The following is a 17701-nucleotide window of genomic DNA, read 5'->3' as shown; positions in this document are numbered from 1 at the left end:
GAAGTTTCATATCAGCGGACACTCTGCTGAAGAGTGAAAATCTCATTCCAGTTTAAACTTCAATCATATAAAGAGTCATCTTCTACACTACCATTTAAAGACAAATCGGTGTTTAACATTGTTACCAAAAATATCAAAAAGTTCTTGACCAATTTACTTCAAATATTTACCCAAAGCTCTAATATAGATTCCAACAAGCATAAGCTGTATACATTTTAATACATATGGTATATAACTGTGTATGTAATATATAAAGGGGAACAGTTGTCACCAAACTTCTCAAAAAATTCTTGACTGATTTACTTCAAATTTTTACACAACCCTCTAATAAATGCTTGAATGGACAAAGCCTATATATTCTTCCAAAGTATACAGTATAGTATATGGTAATATACATACTATGTAAAATGGAAATATTAGTATCAAAAGTCTCTAAACATTATTGACCAATTTATTTCAAATTTTTCCATGATAATCTAACAAACATTCAGATTGACTTGTAGTCTGCTGAGCATTGGAGGCTGATGTTAGTTCCCCTACAGTTCACTGCCTGTCCTGTTTTATCAGTCTGCCCAGCCTACAACATCTGTAATGATGGGTGGCCACGTAATTCCATAATGTCTGTCTGTGGTTTCACCATGTGTTGAAGACACTCACCACAGCACTCCTCGAAAACCCGACACATTGTGCAGTTCCCAAAGGGCTCATGCTGAGCCTCCGGACCATCACAATCTGCCCTTGGTCAAATTCAGATAGATCACGCACATTCCCCATTCTACACATGGACAGCACGCTCGTTAATACAACATACACTGTGCGTGTGTCTGACTATCAGTCATTCCTCATGAGGTGATGCTGCTATCAACTGGATGAGTTTATATTGAGAGTAGATCAGTGGTTATAATGTTCTGGCTGATCAGGAGGTTATGAACAGAGAGGGGTGGAGGGAGGAGGAGAAGGATAAAAAGAGGTGTAAGGCAAAGATGGACAGAAAGAAATAAAGACGTATATCTGATTCCTGGACTTATTTAGCAGTTGCAAAGCATTGCTGGATCTGCTGGTATTATACAATTCAAAACAAATCAAAATAATTTACAGATTAATGGACATACTGAAAGAGGCTCTATGTGTATAGTTCCCAGACATCCAGATGGATAACAAACTGAGATAGCACCAGCATGGGGATTATTTAATCAAAATGCCCAGTACTGCTGGCTCTGCACTCAGAAATATGTCTCACTGTGTTGACCTGCAGACGGGATTGCTAGCATACTCAGCATGCTTTCACTCATCACTTTTCTGTGACATAACCTCTGACACAATACAGCTAAGATCAAGAAAATATTTATTCTACAGAAGCACACAGTAAGAATATTGTATAAAGATGATAACTAAACATCTTGCAGAAACCTCTTCAGGGACCTGGAGTGTGTTACACTCTTGTGCCAATACATACACCGACTGGTGGTATTTCTGCTAAATAACAAGAGTGAATTCAGGATGAACTGTGAAATTCACAACTGCAACAGTAGAAGAAAAGGACATATCCATATAGAATATGCATCCCTGTCTAGGATTGAGAATAGAGTTTTATATACTGGTGTAATATTATATAAATATATGCCCGCAGGCATCTGGCAGAAAATTTAAAATCCCAAAAGATTCAAAAACAAAATAAAAGTGTAAGCACAAGCTGCTCCTTCTACAGTTCATTAGAAGATTTGGACTTATGGGGAATGTAAATGCTACAATATTCCAACGTTTATGTTAAACAGATTTTGAGATTGCCAATTATTTATCTACTCATTTAAAAGGGCGTGCTAAAAAATAATGCCTCCAAATGATTTATTCTATTCTCAATATTGGTTAACGCATTACAGGTCATTTATATTACTCAGTCGACATTCCCACTTTGAATTTAACGAACAACTTCAAGGACTTCACTTTAACAGTGATGAAGCAGTGAAGGCATAGATGAGGTTGTGACTCCATCAGCAAAACCGAACATTCTACAGTGATGCTATCAACAAACTGCTCTTTCATTGAGAGAAATGCATTCGTGATCAGGGTGGCTGTTGAGATATAAATATGTTGATATGAAGAATAAAGATGCAGAACAATAATAAAGCTTTTTATTTTAAAAGCTTTAAGAGCTCTCACATAAAAAATTCAGTGGCATTACTTTTCAGTATGCCCTTGCAGCTTTCAAATACTGCTATTATAGTCTTGGCATTTCTGCACTCAGTTCAGGGTTCCTAATCTGTTTGTGACACTATGCTTCAAAGATAGTAAGAACAATGATTCAGTCAGTGGCCAAATAAAATATTTGTTTGTGAATCACATCTTTAGGTCATAATTTTTCACTAGTCCATTGTTTTATCTATTAAATAATATAAAAAATTAACATCTATCAAAAATTACCTGTCATGTTTCAACTTTAGCTGCTTTATCTGGGAACCCTGTACATTCTCCATGATTTTATGGAGGATCTCCTAGAACATAAAGTAAAGTCACATGAAGAAATATATATTTGCTCATTTATTTACTTACTGTACTATTACTCATCATACATGGAGCCCTCCCACACAGGTTTTTCATTATCTGATGGTTACTAAATTAAAATGAAATGTTCACATTGGTATTTTTATAACTACATTCCACCATATTTTCTAGTTAATGATCTTTCTTGTTAACAACAAAATATTACATAAACGTTCCACACAACTTTTGCCTCATTTTCAGACGTGTTGTATTCTTATTTTTGGGCAAAGCTCTGTTTTGGGCTATAAGAAACTTTAAAACAGAGAAGAAGAAACCAGAATTTTAAATGTCTGTTTTTATCATTTGCTATACTATTCACAATAAAATAATTTTCTAAGCACATCACTGAGATCAAAATTCTTTAATAGTTACCCAGAACATTTGCTTACAAACATATGCATCCTAGTAAGACAATGGCACCCCTCCTGCATATGGGAGTCTCCAAGGAAGCTAAGGCAATAAGGCTCCCACCATAGGATTACATAAGAACGCCTCACTTAAACCTACAGTGGAGGATATGGACTCCTGCACAGTGGAAATAGGACATTACGATGAATGTGGTACTCAGTGAAAAATTCTTCTTTTCCATGTTGAAACACTCTGACTGTTACATTCTTCTAAACCTACACCCACATGACTAACTGAAATTCACACCAAAGTGTCTGATAGACAGTTCACCAAACCACTTTCATACTATTCCTCTATTGTTCCACTCTCAGAGTGTGGGAAAAACGAACACTTACATCTTCCTATGTAATCTCTTATGTATCTTATTTCATTACAATAATCGTTTCTCCCTATGTAAGTGGGTGTCAACACAATATTTTTGCATTTGGAGGAGAAAGTTGGTGATTAAAATTTCATAAATGATTTTGGCAGAATCAATATTGCCTTTGTTATAATGATTGCCACCCTAACACTCATATCATATCCATGATCCTCTCTTCCCTATTTTGCAATAATACAAAACAAGCTAACCTACTTTAAAATTTTTCAGTGTCCTCCATCAACTGTATCTGGAAAGGATCCCACACCACATAACAGCTCTCCAGCAGAGGCTGGACAAGTTTAGTGTAGGCAGTCTTGTTAGTGGATTTGTTGTATCTTCTATGTCTTCTGACAATAAAACAATATCTTTGGTTTGCCTTCCCCACAATATTATCTGTCTTATTATTCCAATTTCAACTGTTCACAACTATAATCTCTACCTGTTTAGATCAAAAGACTGCCTTTAGGTATGTGTAATTTATCGAACTGAAATGAAAGGATATGTCAATGACCTCACACTTTTCATTGTTTAGGGTCAATTGTCACTTTTCATGTAATACAAATATCTTGACTAAATCATTTTTCAATTGGTTTGATCTTCTGATGACTTTATAGATGGTAAATGACTAGACTATATCATCTGCAAATAATCTAAGAGAGCTGCTTAGATTATCTTCTACATCATTTATATGGATTAGGAACAGCATGGGGCTTGTAATAATCCTTTGGGGAATGCTTGATATCACTTTGTTTTACTTGATGACTTTCCATTACCGTTAGTTACCACAAACTTTGACCTGTCTGATAGGAAATCACAAATCCAGACATACAATTGGTATGATACTCCACATGTATACAATTTGATTAGAAACCGCTTGTTAAGGACTGTATCAAAAGCATTCAGGAAATCTAAAAATATGGAATCCACTGGAGATCCCTTGTTGATAGAATTTATTACTTCATAATAATATAATGGAAGGAAACATTCCACGTGGGAAAAATTATATATAAAAACAAAGATGAGGTGGCTTACCGAACAAATGCGCTGGCAGGTCGATAGACACACAAAAAAACACAAACATACACACAAAATTCAAGCTTTCGCAACAAACTGTTGCCTCATCAGGAAAGAGGGAAGGAGAGGGGAAGACGAAAGGAAGTGGGTTTTAAGGGAGAGGGTAAGGAGTCATTCCAATCCCGGGAGCGGAAAGACTTACCTTAGGGGGAAAAAAGGACAGGTATACACTCGCACACACGCACATATCCATCCACACATACAGACACAAGCAGACATATATGTCTGACATATATGTCTGCTTGTGTCTGTATGTGTGGATGGATATGTGCGTGTGTGCGAGTGTATACCTGTCCTTTTTTCCCCCTAAGGTAAGTCTTTCCGCTCCCGGGATTGGAATGACTCCTTACCCTCTCCCTTAAAACCCACTTCCTTTCGTCTTCCCCTCTCCTTCCCTCTTTCCTGATGAGGCAACAGTTTGTTGCGAAAGCTTGAATTTTGTGTGTATGTTTGTGTTTGTTTGTGTGTCTATCGACCTGCCAGCGCATTTGTTCGGTAAGTCACCTCATCTTTGTTTTTATATATAATTACTTCATAATAATAAAGAGTTACTCATATTCCACAAGAATAATACTTTCTGAAACTATGCTGACTATGTATCAATATATTGTTTTCTTCAACATAATTCATACTGATCAGGCTCACTATATGTTCCAAAAATCTACTGAAAATCAATGTATGTGATGTGGGTCTGTAATTCAGCTGATTACTCCTATTTCCTTTCATGAGTATTGGTGTGACCTACGCAATGTTCCAGTCTTTAGGTTCATGTCTTTCATCAAACAAGCAATTGTATATGATTGCTAAGTATTGAGCTATTACATCAGCATACTCTGAAAAGAACCTAGCTGGTATACAATTTGGACTTTAAGATTTGCCTTCTTTTAAATGAGTTGAGTCACTTCACTATACCAAGGATATCTACATCTAATTTACTCATGTTGGCAGCTGTTCTTGATTCAAATTCTGGATATTTACTTCATCTTCTTTGGTGAAAGAATTTCGGAAAACCATATTTAGCAACACTGTTTTAATGGCACCGTTTTCGATAGCCCCAGATCTTCGATATTTCCGAACTGGGGCAAAACCTTGATCAAAATTTAAGAAAATCAGTTCTCCAAAAATATGTTCATTTTGTAGCACACATCTTTCTGAAGGGTTTGATATGTAAAACATTTATGTTCAAGGAAATGTAAGATATGTTATTTGGTCTTAAGTGTGCCAAAGTGAAGTGCCATATATCTTCACACAGCATCCTTCTATTGCACGTCACTGTATTTTGCTCCGCAGAATTCAAATGTGTATACTTTGTAATGGATGCCATCAAACCTATATTCAGGACAGTGGAAGTTAAAATGTCCTGTGGTGCCTCTCCTGTCCCTAAGTTGGTCAGTTTGACATCCTAGCCTCCCTTCTGTCGGGAGAGTTAATTTGGAGTTGGAACGGCTACTTGGGTGGGGTGTGGCATCACATATTGTTTTGGTTCCTGTTGATTCTCTCAGTAGGTGGGATTATACTAGACATGGCCTACACCTCAACAGGAAAGGGAAGGGTAAACTGGCTGGGCTAATAGCAGGAAATGTAGGAGGGGGGGGGGGGGGGCACTGCCAAAATGGTAATATACCAGTGATCATATGTGTTGGAGCAGACCCTTTTTCGGATAGGTAGGACAGAACGAAGTCAAGTTCTGAGAGAAGTAAAGATTGAAACAAACCTTTAGTTTGAGAAAGGAATCAAACAGCATAATCCTGGCACACTGGATCAGCGAACACAGCTGTTGGTAAAAAATTTACAGTAATCAGCAGAAATTTTGTTTCCACCCAATTTCATCTCGGCAAATGTGAAATGCCAACCATCTTTAGTGCATCATAATATTCGAGGGCTTAGAAGTAAAATTAATGAACTACTTATGTGCATTGATGAATTACAGTCATCGAACCCAGTTAATGTAATCTGCCTCTCTGAACATCATGTGACCACTGGTATAAATATGTTAAACCTTACAGAAATTAAGTTAGCCTCTTACTTCTGTAGACAAAATATAGAGAAAGGAGGAATTGCCACATTTGTTAAAAACAGTTTTAAATTTAAGAATAAATTTTACTTAGAGCAGCACTTAGAAGCATGTGCAACAGAGATAGAATTTCATAATACGTAGCCATATACAGAGCACCTTCACGAAACTTTAACCTGTTTATAAACGTTCTTGAAGATTTAATATCTCATCTAAAATTAAAAAACAAAGAACTAGTGGTTGCTGGTGATTTTTATGTAGATGTCCTGAAAAACGCTGTCAGTGAACAGTTACTGAAATCAGTTACATTGTCATTCAATTTAATTTCTGCTGTATATTTCCCAACTAGGGTATACAAATGTTCTAAGACTGCCATTGATAATATCTTTATAGACAATTCTAGGAAACTAAGCCACATTACAAAACCAGTAGTAAATGGGCTATCTGACCATGACATGCAACACCTAACATTAAATTTTGAAAATTGTCAGGGTAAAACATCTATCAGAACTGAGTACAGAAGGCCAATAAAACATTAAAAAACTGAGATATTTAGGAGATTGCTCAAAGAAATTAATTGGATGGATCTTTACAGCATCCAAGACACAAATAGAAAATGTAAAACATTCATTAATAAAGGTAGCACCTTATTTGAAAACTGTTTTCCCCTGAGGGTGATTCAAATGAAGCAGAAGTCAAATAAGAAACCATGGATCACGCAAGGGATAAAGATATCAAGTGAGACAAGAAGGAAACTCTGATATGCAGGGACACATTTGATACTAGCATTATAGCTTATTACAAAAATTACTGCAAAATATTGAAGGAGGTTATCCAGAAATCTGAACATCTGCATTATGAGAAGAAGATAAATCAATCCCACAATAAAATAAAAACAATATGGGATATAGTTAAGTCAGAGACAGGTAGAACCTGAAATGAGGAGGAACAAATAGCTCTAAAAATAAATGAAACCCTGGTAACAAATGCATGTTGTATTGCAAACCATTTAAACTAGTATTTTGTCTTTGTTACTTATAGCATGGGGTTGTCAGGTTCAGTAAATAATACAATGGAATATCTGAGACCAGTGCACACAAGCAATCTCAGTAAAATGGAATTGACACGTACTTCACCCAAAGAAACAGAATCCATCATGAAGTCCTTGAAATCAAAGCATTCTAGTGGTTATATAACATATCAATAAAGTTAATAAAAGAGTGTTCATGTGAGCTTAGTCATATCTTAAGTTATTTGCGTAATTAATCACTTATCACAGGAACATTCCCGGACTGGCTTAAATATGCTGAAGTTATACCTCGCCACAAGAAAAGGGACAAAGAAATGTAGTCAAATTACCAACCGACCTCACTTTTGCCAGCTTTTCCAAAAATCTTTGAAAAGGTTATGTTTAAGCATCTACTTAAGCACCTTAGTGAAAATAACATACTGTCAAAGTCACAGTTTGGGTTTCTTAAGGGTTCTGAAATTGAGAAGGCTATTTACACTTACAGTGACAATATCCTTAATTTGTTAGACAACAAATTAGAGGCAGCTGTCATATCCTGTGACCTGTCAAAGGCTTTTGACTGTGTGAATCACAGCATTCTTTTAAGTAAATTAAAATATTTAAATATTATGGCATGACTGATAGTGCTGCAAAGTGGTTTCAGTCATATCTTATTAATAGAAAACAAAGGGTGTCATTACGTAACACTTTGGCAGTAGGCAATCAGACATCATCTGACTGGGAAGAAATTACATGTGGTGTTCCCAAAGGTTCCATACCAGGTACACTACTTTTTCTTGTGTATATTAATGACCTGTCATCTGTTACATCACCAGATGCCAAGTTTGTCTTATTTGCAGATGATACAAATATTGCAGTAAATAGTAAATCAAATATAAATTGAGAGAGGGCAGCTAATCAAATTTTTACTGATGTTAATAAGTGGTTCATAGCCAATTCACTGTCATTAAACTTTGAAAAGACCCACTATACACAATTCAGAACTTCCAAGAGATTTCCTTCTAGTGTGAGTATAAAATATGACAACATGCAAATAGGAGAAGTTGAGAGTGTAAAATTATTGGGATTACAACTTGATAATAAATTCAGTTGGGAGAGGCATACTAACAAACTGCTAAAGTGCCTAAACAAGTCTGTGTCTGCAATGCGAATGATGTCAGACATAGGAGATATAAATATAAAAAAACTGGCATATTTCACTTATTTTCACTCCATTATGTCATATGGTATCATATTTTGGGGTAACTCCACAAACTGAGAAAACTTTTTTAGAGTACACAAGCGTATAATAAGAGTAATGAGTAGTGTCAATCCAAGAACATCATGTCGAAACCTATTCCAAGAATTGGGCATATTAACCACAGCCTCTCAGTATATTTATTCCTTAATGAAGTTTGTTGTAAATAAAAAATATCTTTTTCCAACTAACTGCTTAGTACACAGTATCAATACTAGGAATAAGAAGAATATACATAAAGATTTAAAATCAATTACTCTTGCCCAGAAAGGTTTCCAGCATTCAGCAACGCATATTTTCAGTAAGTTACCAGCAACCATTAAGAGTTTAGTTTCAGACAAGGCACAATTCAAACATAATTTAAAAGAATTTTTGGTGGACAACTCCTTCTATTCCATCCATGAATTTCTCAACAAGTGCAGTAGACCATTTTAATGAAAATTTATTATACTTTAATTTTTGACAATACTTGGTTGTAACAGCCAAGTAACTACCTACTGTGTGAATGACGGATGTATGGAAAGCAGATGTAAGTCTTAAGTCTGTAAATTGTGGAAGTTTAATTTTTAAATCTTGTACATAATTTGACTGTTCCTAACTGAGGATCATTGAAATGAATAATTTACTTTAATTTTTGACAATATTTGGTTGTAATAGCCAAGTAACTTGCTACTGTGTGAATAATGGATTTAATGAAAGCAGATGTAAGTATTAAACCTGTAAATATTAGAAGTTTAATTTTAATTCATGTACATAATTTTACTGTTTATTGACTCAGGATCATTAAAATGAATGAAACTCAAGTTTTGCTAATTACATTTTTGTAATGTGTTTATCTGACATGTTCCACACCCAGGAGGATCCCCTCTTTTGTGGGTCTATGGAATAAATAATTAGCCTAATCTAATCTTTACTGGGTGGGATTGTTTATAACTGGGAGAACAGGAACACTTCAGAAAATTTTCACTCTGTATTGTCAATTAGCTAAAAACTTTCTCTTTTGTGTGACACAAAATTAAATATAGGAAACATAAAACCCATAAAGAGAAGACACAAGCAAGACAGTATACATTTCTCCAGTCCTTAGGTTACAGCATTTCTCTCTATAATCTTGCTACAGTTTAACACAGCGTGCTATTCTTTCTGCAAAAGAATCTATTACCTCATCAAAGTTCATCAAACGTTTAGCTACATGAAAAATAAAAATGTCATTGTCTAATACTGGAAAAGCTGTTAATATGAATAGTACCCAAGACTGATGTGGTTTCTCAATTTGATTACGTCTAATTTGTCATTAGCTGCTAAATAAAACAAAATAGGTCTTTTTAATATGGTAGCAATTGTAACACATGCCAAATAAGTGAGACTGCTTTGGCACAATTGGTCATTTTTGCATACCTCATTCACATAAATACCATGACAGAATGTAATTCATGAAGTATCAATACCAAATTCCTATTATTCCTACTACAAGCAAAAAGATTTATGTTAGGAAATAGTTTCACACTTCATTCATGCACTCCAGTTTCTCAAGCATGAAATTGAAAGTAGTAGTACAAAATTTTTAAATAAATTTGGAATCGTCATATTCTTCCATATAATTTGTGTCATGTTCCCATTTCTTCTTCTCCGGTTAAATTCACTAACCCTGTCGGGATCACCAGTTCAGACATCCCATGTTTATTCTCCAGTTAGGTGTTATTACATATTCATACAATGCATTTTCCATGCTATTCTGAGAATATAACTGGAGCGGCTGCTAATCTGGGACTGTAGAATTGGACATTAGTGGTGTAGTAATCTGGTAAAAATTTTCTGTCAAAATATTTTCTTGACTACACCAAGAAGAGTACATATTAATCTTTCTTACCTATTCTTCCTGTTAGTCATTTATTTCTGGTCTGGTAGTCTTAATCTGTGGATTTCACTAATAATTATAACAGCACTAATCATTTGCACACCCGGCCAACCACCTAAACAAACAGCAATTGGCATTCACCTGTTCAGGTTTCTTTGATTCAGCTCGTTTAGCCCCATCTGCTTTTGTCTGCTGCAAAGTTTTTTTTTATTTCAAGATCTGATGGGGACTTCCCTGGCAGAGACACCTTGTACACTATGCATCCATTGAAAAATCAACTAATGATTTGGTCATAAATCAACTTAAAATGTGTTCAAAATCTTCTAACCTTCAAAGGTGATTTTTTTTTTAGTTAAATTGGGAACTGCATTGTACTGTTTTTGGAAATATATGCCCACACATTGATATTTAAATCCTGTATGTATGAAGAAAATAATAAGAACCTGCAGAGGGCAAAGCAGTCAATGAGATCTCCTCTATAGGCTTGGCTGATGATGGTAATTAAATGTTTTATTGTGAAACATCTTATTCTTTACTCAGAATTGTTGTTGTTGTTGTTGTCTTCAGTCCAGAGACTGGTTTGATGCAGCTCTCCATGCTACTCTATCCTGTGCAAGCTTCTTCATCTCCCAGCACTTACTGCAACCTACATCCTTCTGAATATGCTTAGTGTATTCATCTCTGGGTCTCCCTCTACGATTTTTACCCACCACGCTGCCCTCCAATGCTAAATTTGTGATTCCTTGATGCCTCAGAACATGTCATACCAACCGGTCCCTTCTTCCAGTCAAGTTGGGGCACAAACTCCTCTTCTCCCCAATTCTATTCAATACCTCCTCATTAGTTACGTGATCTACCCATCTAATCTTCAGCATTCTTCTGTAGCACCACATTTCAAAAGCTTCTATTCTCTTCTTGTCCAAACTATTTATCGTCCATGTTTCACTTCCATACATGGCTACACTCAATACAAATACTTTGAGAAACGACTTCCTGACACTTAAATCTATACTCGATGTTAACAAATTTCTCTTCTTCAGAAACGCTTTCCTTGCCATTGCCAGTCTACATTTTATATCCTCTCTACTTCGACCATCATCAGTTGATTTGCTCCCCAAATAGCAAAACTCCTTTACTATTTTAAGTGTCTCATTTCCTAATCTAATTCCCTCAGCATCACCCGACTTAATTCGACTACATTCCATTATCCTAGTTTTGCTTTTGTTGATGTTCATTTTGTATCCTCCTTTTAAGACACTGTCCATTCCGTTCAACTGCTCTTCCAAGTCCTTTGCTGTCTCTGACAGAATTACAATGTCATCGGCGAACGTCAACATTTTTATTTCTTCTCCATGGATTTTAATACCTACTCCGAATTTTTATTTTGTTTGGTATGGTCATTAGAAATACAGTTCATTCAAATTTTAGAATGTATATCTTTCAAAAATCCAGTCTTATCAATTTGTAACCCTAGTTCTTCTGCACCCAAAAATGTGTATTTTTATTGAAAAAAAAAACATGCTAGATGGTGAATAAAAAAAGAGTAAATGAGGCCACTTGCAGAATAGCACAAGTTTTGTCATTAAGAAGCACACGAAAAACAGAATGTAAATGTTGCTTGCCCTCAGTAGAAATCCTTTGATGCGCTAACACAGCTGTGTACCTATATTTTGCTGTCTGGACTGCAATTAGTGTTTTTTCGTTCTTAATATTGCAGGTGTTTCTGCCTCATTATTTATTCATATTACAGTGAGACATTTATTGTGTTTACTTGACTTCTTCTTCAGTGTGCCAGATACTTTTATCTCACACTGCTGAGCACTGTTCTCTCCTGCCATAATTTGCACACCACTGACTTATGTTTTACTTGTGACTTACATTTTACTCATATGTTTCGTCAGCTTTTCTGTTCGCACTGTCCCTCCTTTCCCCTCTTGCTCATCACAATTCATTTGACATAAACGACTGTCCTACAAGGCAGTTTCCACTGTCACTTCCCATGCTCATACTGTGAGGTACCAATGTGCTCTACTTTGATCTAGAATACGGCTGTATCTAGCTGTGTGAGCAAGTTAGCCATGTATGCGTCTTATGCAAACACAAAATTGATACAGTTGAAATCTCATTGTGTGTCTTGCAAAAAAGTGGTTTTGAAGGTTTTCCAATTCCACCATTCTGGAATTTTGTGTCTGTGCATACAATGTGACATCTAATCAGCTCAGAATTGATGCTGGGACTGTGAAAATGTTTTCTTTCAGTTTATACCTCTTAAGTCAGACATCAGGCAATCTGGAATTACAGATTTCCTCAACTGTAGTACAGACAGGGGCTATGATTGCTGTGTTAGGATGTGAACTGATTGGGTAATCCTTGGCTTACAATTCCAGGCAGTGCTGGCTTTGGTCACACAGTTTTAGGCTGTTGCAATGGGCATCACTGTGTGTCAGGAGGGTGAGAGGAGGGGGAGGGGGGGGGGAGGAGAGAGAAAACGCAGTGATCCACAGGATGTCCAGCACTTCCCACATGTCCCCTGATCAGTTCCCTACCTGGCTGCCCCTATTTCAGTCTGTACTGAGGTTGATCCCTCACCCGTGGTTGAGTGAGGTCCTCTGAGGTGTGACAGGCTGTGAAAGATTTTTAGGGCTGGGGTCGGCAGTCAGAAGACCTCCCCAATTTGTCTGACAAACAGATTTCAGGAACTATCTGTGGCTACTGAACATCCTGAGTCACATGCAGTTACTTGTCCTGTTCAGAGGAAGCCTCTTAGCTTGTAAGATCTGTATATTCACAGAGAGTGAGTTGAAAGCTACAACGTTTGGTGCATAATGGGGCTCCTTGGGGATACGGCTGCCATGCAGGGAAAGAAGTCCAGTGTGCACTATTGTGTGCATAGTGGGACGAAACATCCCAGATGTGGAATAGATCCTTCCAGATGCCTGAAGAGCACAGGATGCAGCCATCTATAGATGGGGGCCCATGTCAGTACTAATGATGTGTGCCACTTTGGATTGGAATAGATTCTCTATGGTTTTTAGCTGCTATATGAATTGGGAAAGAGTGCCAGTCTTATTTGTGAGATAAAGGCAGAGCTCACTATCTGTAGCACCATCAACAGGATATGTAGCTTCATTGAAATGACTGATTGACTGCAGACATTTGATACAGATCTGATGGAGGATTTGAATCAGATGCTCAGATGCGACCATGTAGGCTGCAGATTCCTAGACTTATGTTGTAGGTAGTTTCTTTGTATTAGTATGGGTAGAGATTAATAAATAATTAATTAATATATGTTTGTGTTATTGACACTCCTGAAACAGAATGAGATTTTCACTCTGCAGCGGAATGTGCGCTAATATGAAACTTCCTGGCAGATTAAAACTGTGTGCCGGACCGAGACTCGAACTCAGGACCTTTGCCTTTCGCGGGCAAGTGCTCTACCAACTGAGCTACCTAAGCACGACTCACGCCCCGTCCTCACAGCTTCACTTCTGCCAGTATCTCGTCTCCTACCTTCCAAACTTTACAGAAGCTCTCCTGCGAAAGATTGGAAAGTAGGGGACGAGATACTGGCAGAAGTGAAGCTGTGAGGATGGGGTGTGAGTCGTGCTTGGGTAGCTCAGTTGGTAGAGCACTTGCCCGCGAAAGGCAAAGATCCTGAGTTCGAGTCTCGGTCCGGCACACAGTTTTAATCAGCCAGGAAGTTTCATATCAGCACACACTCTGCTGCAGAGTGAAAATCTCATTCTGGAAACATCCCCCAGGCTGTGGCTAAGCCATGTCTCTGCAGTATCCTTTCTTTCAGGAGTGTTAGTTCTGCAAGGTTCGCAGGAGAGCTTCTGTAAAGTTTGGAAGGTAGGAGACGAGATACTGGCACAAGTGAAGCTGTGAGGATGGGGCGTGAGTCGTGCTTGGGTAGCTCGGTTGGTACAGGACTTGCCCGCGAAAGGCAAAGGTCCCGAGTTCGAGTCTCTGTCCAGCACACAGTTTTAATCTGCCAGGAAGTTTCACTTCTGAAACAGGTTATACAGTTACTGAAAGGTTGAAAGAAAACTTGAGTATCATCTCAAATAGCCAGTTATACAGTTACAGTTGGTGGCTTTAATATGCGTTGTAGGCATTAAAATAGTAAAAAATTGTTATAAACACTTTCCCTGAAAAGTATTTTGGGCCATTAGTTCAGCAGTCCAATCAAAGTGTAAATGGTCGTGGAAACATTCTTGAACTCTTAGAAACAAATAATCCTGAACAAATAGTTAGCATCATTATAGATACATAGATTATTAACTACTGAGTACCATAACATCCAAACCTACCAAACAAAATGCAAGATATATCTATTTAACAAAGCAGATAAAAATTCACTTGATACCTTCCTAAAAGACAGTTCGCCTTCCTTCTGAACTAACTATGTAAGTGTAGACCAGATATGGCTTAAATTCAAAGAAACAGTGTCAACAGTGGTTGAGAGATTTATACCAAAAAAATTAATAAGAGACGGTGTAGTTATTCCACATTAACTGCTTCGATACTCTCGGCAGCTGACACTACTTCTCTTGATTGTTGTAAGAAACTGAAAACTGTAGATGACAAAAGCAATAGTTTCAGTGATGCAGCCACACAGTATTTGAAGTTTGGAACCATTCACTTCATCCAGTAGTGACATATTTTCTAACAATGGCCAGTTGAAGTTCCACAATTCTCTGTTGCATTCAGGTAAGGGAAGACCACATATTGTACTTTGTTACAGTTCTTGCAATCAAGTTTTTGTGCAGTGAACATGCTCTCGATGAAATAATTAATGATAGTTCAGTGTAGCGAAGGACAGCCAATTAAATATCGTAAGCACAGTAACACAACTGATTGGCATAATAATTTCACCAGAATAACATACTGTTTTTTAGGTTGGATAGAAAAAAATCACATTTAAATGTGACTGTAGAGTGAAAAAATGTTGACACTGATTAGCACTTGTCTGTACCTGGCTGACTAAGGCAAACCTTCCCGTACAGATTGGCTTAGTTATCGGATCTGTAATTTTTGTCACATCCTCTTTCAACATGGGTGTTACACTGTTCATATCTGAAGGAAGACTCTGACACGAACTGGCATAATGAAGTTACATGATTGCTCGCTGCTTGCAAACTAGCAATTCTGCTAGAGGGGTTGCTATGCAAAGACAAATGTAAAAATATGATGTCATTCCTGAAACTATTTAATGTTTTGAAAAATGGCTAAATTAAATTTTGTACAGACTGTAAGACCTTACTGTTATCTGGTTTATGAAAAATATTCAAGGTTCGTAAATTATAAAAGTGTATGAAACATCATTAAACTTATGAGTTAGAAATCCCCTACTTACGACTATGACATCCATCTTTAAAATGATCTTTTATAAGTATCAGTTATTCAATATCTTAAATAGTGTCTTAATTACTGAGATGCATCCTCTGATTCAGAAAAATATAGCAACAAAAGTACAGTGTTAAAATTCAGAATCTTGTAAGCTTAAGGCAAAATAGGCAATCAAAATTGTGTTAAGTTCAGAATTTTCACTGTCATTATCTTATATGTTAATTAGTTTCAAGCGATTTTCTAATGTGTCTGTAGCAAGAGTGAAATACCTAATTTCAAGTGAATGGAACAGCACTTCATGTTCTGTATATTACCTCAAAGTGCTTCCCATTACTTACAATAGTTGAAATGTAAATTAGCTAGAACTTGTAACTATAAATTTCAATGGACTTTGTTCAAATAACAATTTCACATACTCAAGTACATTTTATGTGTTACTTATACAGCTGCACTACGTATGGACTGAAAAGGTGACAAAATTTTATTCGTGGGCTCAGAAAACATAACAGACAGAGGAGTTTCCAACATGCTATGCTTCAATGGAAATGATTATCCACAGTACACAGATCAGGTCAGAACACTCTTGCAGAAGCAACGAAAAAAGCATGCCAGATTCAAAAGAATGTTAACTCTCCAAGAATGGTGAAATTTTACAAAAGCTTGACATTTAGCACGGACTTAAATACAATGTGCTTTTAATAGTTTCTACAATGAAACTCTGTCTTGAAACCTGATAGAAAATCTGAAGAGAGTCTAGTCATATCTTAAGTACACCAGTGGCAAGACACAATCAATACCTTAACTGCACGGCAATTGGTAATGTCGCCCAAGACCAGCTTCGTGTGTGTGTGTGTGTGTGTGTGTGCGTGTGTGTGTGTGTGTGTGTGTGTGTGTGTGTGTGTGTGTGTGTGTGTGAGGGGCGGGGGGAGGGGGGGGGGGGGGCAAACTGGGGTATCTGCCCCAGTGCCCCAGGCAGAAATTTCATGGAGTGCCAAATTAATGTTCTTGAAGAAAAAAACCTTGTTTCACAAACTGCCTAACATCTGGCATGCACTGGTCTGTCGATTATTCTATGATTTTGAAACACATCACATGTGTTCCAGCCACTGGTAAAAACAAAACATTTTGAGAATTTTAATATGTTACTTGTTAACTGACTGTGTAACATGTTGTTGTTGTGGTCTTCAGTCCAAAGACTCATTTCATGTACCTCTCCACACTACTCTATTCTATGCAAGCTTTTTCATCTCTGAATAACTACTGCAAACTACATACTTTTGAACCTACCTACTGCATTCACCTCCTGCTTTCCCTCTACAATTTTTACCTCCCACACCTCTCTCCACTAATAAATTGGTGAGCCCTTAATGTCTCAGAATGTGTGCTATCAACAGATCCCTTCTTTTAGCCAAATTTTGCCACAAATTTCTTGTCACATACACCAATTCCGTTCAGTAACTCCTCATTAGTTACTTGATCCATCCACAGAATCTTCAACATTTTTCTGCAGGACTGCATTCCAAAAGTTTCTATTCTCTTCTTGTCTGAACTGTTTATCATTCATGCTTCACTTCTATACAAGACTACACTCCAGACAAATACCTTCAAAAAGGAGTTCCCAACATTTAAATATATATCCAGTGTCAAAGTTCTCTTCTTCAGAAATGCTTTCCTTGCCATTGTGAATTACATTTTATACCCTTTCTACTTTGGCCATCATCAGCTTTTAAACTGACCAAATAGCAAAGCTCATGTACTACTTTTAGTGTCTATTTCCTAATCTAACTCCTACATCACTTCATTTAATTCTACTACATTCCATT

The 17701-nt window shown here is 36.9% G+C and overlaps 1 protein-coding gene across 1 annotated transcript in view; it reads right to left on the bottom strand.

Moving 5' to 3' along the window:
• Positions 1-17701, bottom strand: part of LOC124622788 (1-phosphatidylinositol 4,5-bisphosphate phosphodiesterase-like) — a 493523-nt gene that overhangs the window by 31874 nt on the left and 443948 nt on the right. The window contains exon 20 of the mRNA XM_047148581.1: positions 2422-2492. Coding sequence (XP_047004537.1) covers positions 2422-2492 — 71 coding nt within the window. The remainder of the gene's footprint in view (positions 1-2421; positions 2493-17701) is intronic.

The sequence above is a fragment of the Schistocerca americana genome, chromosome 7 (genome assembly GCF_021461395.2).
Source record: "Schistocerca americana isolate TAMUIC-IGC-003095 chromosome 7, iqSchAmer2.1, whole genome shotgun sequence".
NCBI lineage: Eukaryota > Metazoa > Arthropoda > Insecta > Orthoptera > Acrididae > Schistocerca > Schistocerca americana.
This window is presented reverse-complemented; position numbering and strand designations above follow the sequence as displayed.